Below are 8913 nucleotides of genomic sequence, written 5' to 3' on the forward strand. Positions count from 1 at the left end.
CCATGGGGGAAAAAATACTCTACATAAGTGTCCTACATATGTGAATTTATAGCTTGCATTAAACTGGGTGATTACCCAGAAACAGTATATGGTGCTTATGACTCTTTCTTTAAATGCAGCAGCGTCAGAGAGATAAAATACACAACAAGATAAAGCTGAAGCACAGGTCTTTCTATTGTTGATCAAACACAATTTAAGACAAGAAAGCATATCTTCACTTTCTGTATTTGATAACATATTCCTTTATCCTTAGACTAAGTCTGATCTCAGTCTCTCCACAGCCTCTCTACATCATGTTGGTCTCACAGGAGCCAGGCTGCAGTATCTGAAGAGTAACAATGAGTTTAACTGCTTTTCTAAACCAGGGGTAAAACAAGGCATAGATCACAGGGTTTAGACAAGAGTTTAAATAATACAGATAGATTACAAAGGATGCAGATAAGGCACTGAGCAAGTTGTCTCCTGCAATAAAGAAACAGTAATATGGGCAGAAACATATTAGAAACACAAGTACAAGAACACCAAGAGTCCTGGCTGCTTTCAGCTCTGATTTCTTTGCCTTTGGAGTCACTGAAAGCTGGAGTGTGACAGCTGTAATGTGAGAGCGCATGGCACGAGCCTGAGACACAGCCACGGCAAATACTCTCAGATACAGAGTTATGATGACAGTAACTGGAACAAGAAAGATCAAAACCAGATCAACAACTTCTGGAATATAGTTTGTGTACATCACACACTCTCCGTAGCAGGAATTAGTCCTTCCTATATCAGTCGGGTCATCCTTTACAAAAATAAAGCAGTAGAAAACAGAATAGAGCCAACACAGACAAACAACGATTTTAACTCTTCTCCCGGTGACTTTAGTGGTGTAATGCAGAGGGTCACAAATAGCCACATAGCGGTCCACTGATATGAGCACTATGTCAACTACTGAGGCTGCGGTAATGATGACTGAAAAATAACTATACATAGAACACACAAGGTCACCAAGAAACCAGCAGGATGTTTTTCTGAGAACTTCTACAGGCATCAGCACGAGGCCCACTAGAAGGTCTGAGACAGCCAGAGAGAGGAGGAGGATGTTGGTGGGTGTGTGGAGCTGCCTGGAGGGAAAGAGAAAAGGACCATTAAACCAAGAAACAATGACAGAACAACCCAAACCAGTATTCAAAATAATAAATAAAAATTCATATGAGTTTGAACATTTTCCGATCCACCACATCTGACAGTTAAAATGACTTGGTTGAGGTCACAGTGGACAGAAAGCAATGTTTAGTATTGGTAACAGAGTAGACATGAAAAACATCAAAGTCAGACATTTGGAGCAACATTATTCAGTACTAGCTCAAAGACAATTCTTCTAAATGTACAGCAGCTGTTCACATTTGTAAGTTACAAATCCTGTAGAGAGAAGCTGAGAAGTTAATATCTGCCTGAAGTGGGAGATAGAGATGATGATGAGCAGGTTGAGAGCCACAGTGATCAGAGAGATGGAGTACAGCATAATGGTAACTGTTTCAGGCCAAGGAGACAAGGGCTTCCTGCAGGAGGTGTTTGGGAACTGTGGAAAGCAGAGCTGGGCTCCGTCCTCAACCTCCATCTGCAGAGATCTGCAGATAGCTGCAGCTCTGGCAGCTTTCTGAACTAACCTGAGTCATGTAACTGATTTATCTCTCTCACATTCTCTTCATCCCCTCCTCTTTCTCAGTCCCTGTTTGACTCTGATGCTCCTCCTCCCTCACTCTGCACATCCCACCCTCATCTTCATCACTTTCTCTGTCTCTCTATCCAATTTCTCCTTTTTAACTCTCTACCCTTGTTTCCTTTCCTTTGTCCTATTAATGTAAAGTTATTAAAATAGTAGTCTTGTATTGCCAGCTCTATCTCCACAGCCTTGTGGAGTAAAGTCTGGCTACACCGCAGATGCATTCTGGGATAGGAGAAAAAAAAACACTTTGGACGTGCGGTGGCTCTGCAAAGTATTATCGGGAAGGAACTTGTTTTGGTGAAATATTACCATCCCGCAAAAGAAAACACCACATACAATATTAAATGAACTATTAACTGTTCACACAATACAGTAACCTGAGCTATTTAAATTAGCTGGACACATGGTTGATCGTTATTTGCTTTTACCAGAGTATCGCAGTGTGTACTTTTTCCATAGCTATCCCACTAATCGGCCCAGAGGTCCATGTTTATCCACAGGCAAAAGTCTGCCTGATGACTCGTGTCAACTGGTTAAAAATCTCCGACGTTCCCTCTCTAGCATTTACCTTAGTGCAGCCCCATGGAAGCCATACATGATGGTGGCTAAGCTGCGTCATTCTCCCCAGTCTACACCCTCTTCTGCAAACATAGTCACTTCTGGCTACAAAATATCAAGATGTTTTTTGCCAAAACGCAAACTGCAGTCTTCATTACAGCAGTCCACAAACCAACAGGTGATGTCACTGATGCTACCTCCATTATATTTACATTCTATGGTTGGTGTCCGAGCCACAGAGGCCCAGCCAATCAGCATCCTGTGCAGAGCTACTTGAAGCTCCGGGTACGGTTAAAGCAACACTATGTAACTTTTCTCACGTTGGTCCCCCCTACAGGTTGTCTCATTGGAACTACAGCTTGTGCGGCTGTAGTTCCAATGAGACAACCTGTAGTGGGACTGAAGAGGGAAAAGTTTTGCCTAAATGTGTGTGTGCCGGGCCACTGTTTAAAACAACAGTGGAGACTCTAAGGGAACACAGATCGACACTGCCAAGCCTCCTACTCACCAACATCAGATCAATCACACACAAAATAGATGAGCTACAAATACACATGGAACTGCTGCATGATGATTTTCACAAAAGCCTGGCTGAACACACTTATCACGGACGGCAGCTAACAGGGTAAGCTACCCACCGGCAGGATTGAGACAGGGTAGGTGAATTTAAACAATGTCTGAGTTGAAAACGCATTATGTTGTCACGTTAGGGCCCTGTTCATGTTGCACAGACATATTAATTGCATTTTGTTTCTGTTAAGAGGCACCCAAAGGCACTCTGAAAGTTGCCCAGACAACTGCCGTTTTAGCTCAGTGGAAGCTCATACATGTAGCTGCAGCTACTCAGTGTTGCCTGAGATTCGGGTCGTGTTTTTTTCAATTGAAAGTACACTCATATCTATAGCGATCAAGATTAGATTAGATTAACGTAAAATTCTCCTTTAAGGCAAGTCAAATCCTAAATCAAATTACTTTTTTTACGCTAATATGTAAAGCAGCCAATTCTGTTCTGATATTTGCATATTGGGCTAACATTAGATAGCATATTTTAGTTGTAAGTGAACAGATTATATCGGGCTAATGTTAGCTAACATCAGACCTTGTGACAGGCACTTACCGATCAGAATGAGTCTTTAAATGACAAACAATGTTTGAGGTTGTAGTCTGGCCTTACGAAATTTTTGATAAGCAGGTCTTGCTTTCAGCAGTTAGCTTTTTTACTTCTTGCGTGAAATTTTTAAATCCAAAGTGATTACTCGTGGCCCTGAGGCAACCATTGTGGTGGTCTGACTAATGAGGCTGTATTAGGGGTCTTTGATGTAGCGTGTTGCCAGGTATGAATTGGACATCGCTAGTACCAGTAGATTTCCCAGTGGGCCGGTCTATTTGTGTGGGCTGCATGAGGTCAAAAATGTTATTTTAAAAAAGAAATCTGATCAGCCCATAGAGAAAAGAGAGATCATATGATTGGCCTACTTGTCTGTCTTTCATGTGAGCACTGGCCATTCACATCCTTGGTCCTGGCTGACCGGCCCACAGAGAGAAGAGAGATCACATGATTGGCCTTCTGGTTATCTGAATACTGGCAAATCACATACTTTTATGGCCCACATCCATCCTTCCCTAGAGACAGTGCATTTAAGTCCCGACCCCTCCGGTGGGGAAAACCACTCCACCTAGTGCCAGAAACACGAAATGTAAGCATGTCTAATGATCATTTAAGCACCCTTTGTCTGCCAGCGAGGACAGTTTAGCTGTTAGTAAGCTAATTTTAGCTATGTGTTAGCAAGCTAAGGCACTTGCAAACATTATACTGTAGCTTTCTGATTTATCCACATTCCACTAACATTCGCTTATAACACATATTGCATACAGCATGTACAAAATGCAGCTTTAGCCTAACTTACATACATACTACCTGTTTACTATACAAGACATCTTGATGACCTCCCTGCGCCACCCTCAACCTTTAGCCATTTTGCCATCAAGAGCAAGGAAGCCTTTTTGACGTAGTGAGTACACTATCATACCATCTCACTTACCTCACAGCTAAGTGGCAGTATTAGGGGCTGGAAAGTATGCAAATGTGAAGGGGAGTGCAAGGACGGGTGGTGTCCGGCTGATTGTGTCGAGCTGTTCTGGGTCTCAAAAGTCCGGGGCTGATTTTTTACCCCAGTACTGCACTGCATGTTGCCAAAGAAATGAGTTTGACTGACAGCAAGTCATCCAATCTTACCATCACATACCTTGCACTTTTTGTAGTCATCCAATCATGATTCACAGTTTGGGCCTGCATAGTGTACTTCATAGTCAGACAGAAATGTGACAACATTAAATTATTTTATCTTATAGGTCATTAACAGCTAATGTCCAAACGTGAGAATACATGCAAGTCATCTGAGTCATAATGCCTCAATTGAAGTCGTCTCAAGTCTTTAAAGGTCCCATGACATGGTGCTCTTTGGATGCTTTTATATAGACCTTAGTGGTCCCCTAATACTGTATCTGAAGTCTCTTTTATATAGACCTTAGTGGTCCCCTAATACTGTATCTGAAGTCTCTTTTATATAGACCATAGTGGTCCCCTAATACTGTATCTGAAGTCTCTTTTATATAGACCTTAGTGGTCCCCTAATACTGTATCTGAAGTCTCTTTATATAGACCTTAGTGGTCCCCTAATACTGTATCTGAAGTCTCTTTATATAGACCTTAGTGGTCCCCTAATACTGTATCTGAAGTCTCTTTTATATAGACCTTAGTGGTCCCCTAATACTGTATCTGAAGTCTCTTTATATAGACCTTAGTGGTCCCCTAATACTGTATCTGAAGTCTCTTTTATATAGACCTTAGTGGTCCCCTAATACTGTATCTGAAGTCTCTTTATATAGACCTTAGTGGTCCCCTAATACTGTATCTGAAGTCTCTTTATATAGACCTTAGTGGTCCCCTAATACTGTATCTGAAGTCTCTTTTATATAGACCTTAGTGGTCCCTAATACTGTATCTGAAGTCTCTTTATATAGACCTAGTGGTCCCCTAATACTGTATCTGAAGTCTCTTTTATATAGACCTTAGTGGTCCCTAATACTGTATCTGAAGTCTCTTTTATATAGACCTTAGTGGTCCCTAATACTGTATCTGAAGTCTCTTTTATATAGACCTTAGTGGTCCCTAATACTGTATCTGAAGTCTCTTTTATATAGACCTTAGTGGTCCCCTAATACTGTATCTGAAGTCTCTTTTATATAGACCTTAGTGGTCCCCTAATACTGTATCTGAAGTCTCTTTATATAGACCTTAGTGGTCCCCTAATACTGTATCTGAAGTCTCTTTTATATAGACCTTAGTGGTCCCCTAATACTGTATCTGAAGTCTCTTTTATATAGACCTTAGTGGTCCCTAATACTGTATCTGAAGTCTCTTTTATATAGACCTTAGTGGTCCCCTAATACTGTATCTGAAGTCTCTTTTATATAGACCTTAGTGGTCCTCTAATACTGTATCTGAAGTCTCTTTTATATAGGCCTTAGTGGTCCCCTAATACTGTATCTGAAGTCTCTTTTATATAGGCCTTAGTGGTCCCCTAATACTGTATCTGAAGTCTCTTTTATATAGACCTTAGTGGTCCCCTAATACTGTATCTGAAGTCTCTTTTATATAGACCTTAGTGGTCCTCTAATACTGTATCTGAAGTCTCTTTCCCAAAATTCAGCCTTGGTGCAGAATTACAGCCACTAGAGCCAGTCCCACAATGAGCTTTCCTTAGTATGTGCCATTTCTGTGTCTGTAGCTATTGAGGAGGAGAGGGGGGGGGAAAGGTGTAGGTTGGGGTGTGGCCTTGACCAACTGCCTCTTTGCTCATTTGAAAGCCATGATGTCTCTCTCTTTCTCATGGGCGGGCCAAATTCTCTGGGCATGCAAAGCAGAGAAAAATGAGGTAACCTTGCTCCTTATCATAAGGAGCGAGATTCCAGATCAGCCCATCTGAGTTTTCATTTTATCAAAGGCTGGGGGAACGCATATTAATGTTAAGTCTCAAGTCATTTATTTTTTGTCAAGTCGCAAATCATTAAAACGATGACTCGAGTCGATTCAACTCCAAGGCACCCCAGCCTTTTTCCACACAGTGTCCATTGATGGTTTCTCAGATGGTTCTGTGGCACAAACCATCTGATGCCATCAGGTTAACACTAAGTAGCACTTTGTTGGTAAATCAAATAATTGTGCCCAGTCCTGATGAACTACACTGTAAAGTGAATGTGATTGTTTATACTTTTTACCTGGCAATTATTGTGCCATTTGATTGACACTGTGATCATTTTACAGTGATTTAAAACAGTATTTGATATCATACGCTGCTGGGAAGTGTTAAAGTGTCTAATACGCCTTCATACTCCAGCTGCAGCCCCTGGTTTAGGAATGTGCTTGCCATACAAAGCAGTTTCTCTTTAAAACTGCTTTACTCTAATAACACCTCAACAGCAGCAGCTGGAGGTTCCTTTACCTAACCTACTCCATTTCCAACACTCACCCCTCATTCCACAGCAACTCCTACCGCATCCATCCCCAATGCCCCAGCACTCTTACCTTCCCTACAGAGAACCAAAGAGAAGAACTGGACAATTACACCACATCCAAACAAGGAACTCTATAAAAAAAGATGCTTCATATTAATAATTCAGAAATAAATCAGTCTCAACAAGCGCCTTCCTCGAACATCATCAGCAGGAATTTCAACAATTCTAGTGCCTTATTTTCTTCAGTTGAAAGTAAACTGACATAGTTACCCTTGACCAGTTTTTGTATTGACTCGGATTGTGCAAGTAACGGGAAAGCATGTCCGAACTTTTGACTGGTACTGTACATACACACACACACACACTAAGTCATAGAGACATGCTGAACAAATGCTCTCAACCCCCACCCACCTTTTTGTAAATCCTGTTGTTGTAGTTTTGTTTTTGTCCTGGGGTTTGCACCATTTCATTATTGTCTTTTGTCGTTTTGGTTGACCAGTCCAAATTATATCAGTTATTGTGAAAAATCTATAAAAAGACAAGGAGTTACATTATGAATATGTCTTGTATTTATAATCATATTTCATGCCACCTCACAAAAAAATGTATGCTATGTAAACATTGAATGAATGACATTAAATCATATCTTTTTTCTAATAAAATGTATTTGAAATTTCAACACATCACACTTTACGTAGTATGTGAAACTCTCTCTGTCCTATGATTACATGTTTCTCTGGAAATGTAACTGCAATTATCTGATGAAGGACAGATAATTGTCACTTTTCAAATTACCTGTTGTTGAACTTCTTGCCAAAAGGACTTTCAATATTTGTGTCATATAGAGAAGTTCTACAGGCGATCAAATATGAATGGCACTAAACTGAAATGATTAAAACTACTTTTGTCCCTTAGCTGAAAGAGAACATAATGTTTTTGTGTGGACAGTTTAATTTGAAACATAACAGTTGATATTTATCTATAGTGGAAACATACAAATACATGAAAGTGTGGCTGTTCAGGGGCATCTTTTTTCTCTGTGAAACAGGAGCCCAGCAGGCCTGTGATTTCTGTTTTCAACTAAATGGACACAAATCACAGAGATGATCCTTTGTCCAAACATAGATACATAAATACACAGCTTTAGTAGCTGTTGTGTTCTGTTGGGTGAAAATGTTTCCTATCACAAAGAAAAATGGTTCCCTGGGGTAAAAAAGACTCTGCATAAGTGTCATACATGTGTGAATTTAAAGCTTGCATTAAACTGGGTGATTACCTAGAAACAGTATATGGTGCTTATGACTCCTAAAACGCAGCAGCATCAGAGAGGAAAAATACACAAAAAGCAAAAGCTGAAGCACAGGCCTTTCAATTGTTGTTCAACAAGACTGGAAATCCTATCTTCACTTTCTGTATTTAAGAATGTACTCACTGAAGAGCAGGAACACATTCATTCCGAGTCTGATCTCAGTCCCTTCACAGCCTCTCTACAGCATGTTGGTCTCACAGGAGCCAGGCTGCAGTATCTGTAGAGTAACTATGAGTTTAACTGATTTTCTAAACCAGGGGTAAAAAAAAGGCATAGATCACAGGGTTTAGACAAGAGTTTAAAAAATAAAACATAGGGTGACCAGACGTCCCCGGTTTCGGTGACCTGTCCACAGCTGGAGCTGTCCCCGGAAATGTCCTCGGTTTTCACTGTGACTGACAGACCCGAAATTGAAATGAAATAGTCGTGCACCCTACACGCACAGGCTCAAGACAGCCAGAGCAAGCCTCAGAGCTCAGAGATGTTCTAGAATGCCCATTTTACGATGCTAAAATTACTGTTTTATTTACATGGAGTCTGGTGGGTTTAGCGAACGCAATTTCGCGGACTTTTTATGGATCTTACTCTTTAACAGAAAGATCGACCTCCTTAGAAATCCTTTCCATAATGTTGTCAGACACTTATAATATTAATCTGAGTCTGTCAGTGGCAAAATGAGCACTTTTATGAACGTAAATACAAGCTGGACAATTGACGTCCTATTAACTAACATTGTAGCTTGTTTCACCGTTGCAGACTGCAGCGATCTCGTTTAATACTAAACCAATGTCAAAGGAAAATATTTCCTCAATAGTTTTAA

General features: G+C 40.6%; 1 protein-coding gene across 1 annotated transcript; it reads right to left on the reverse strand.

The window, feature by feature from the left end:
• Positions 1 to 286: 286 nt before the first annotated feature.
• On the reverse strand, positions 287 to 1697 carry LOC116040303 (trace amine-associated receptor 13c-like). Its single transcript, XM_031285611.2, has 2 exons — positions 1434 to 1697; positions 287 to 1103 (listed from the first exon to the last, which is right to left on the reverse strand). The coding sequence occupies exons 1-2, from the start codon at positions 1598 to 1600 to the stop codon at positions 287 to 289; spliced, it is 984 nt and encodes a 327-aa protein (XP_031141471.1). The 5' UTR covers positions 1601 to 1697.
• Between the last annotated feature and the right edge of the window lie 7216 nt (positions 1698 to 8913).

The sequence above is a fragment of the Sander lucioperca genome, chromosome 24 (assembly GCF_008315115.2).
Source record: "Sander lucioperca isolate FBNREF2018 chromosome 24, SLUC_FBN_1.2, whole genome shotgun sequence".
NCBI classification, from domain to species: domain Eukaryota; kingdom Metazoa; phylum Chordata; class Actinopteri; order Perciformes; family Percidae; genus Sander; species Sander lucioperca.

Bases quoted from the DNA above. Each gene is read 5' to 3' on its own strand.
- LOC116040303 (XM_031285611.2), bottom strand. From the start codon at position 1,600: ATGGAGGTTGAGGACGGAGCCCAGCTCTGCTTTCCACAGTTCCCAAAC. The intron at 1,104-1,433 runs GCAGATATTAAC...CTTTCCCTCCAG, and splicing joins ATCTCTATCTCCCACTTCAG to GCAGCTCCACACACCCACCA.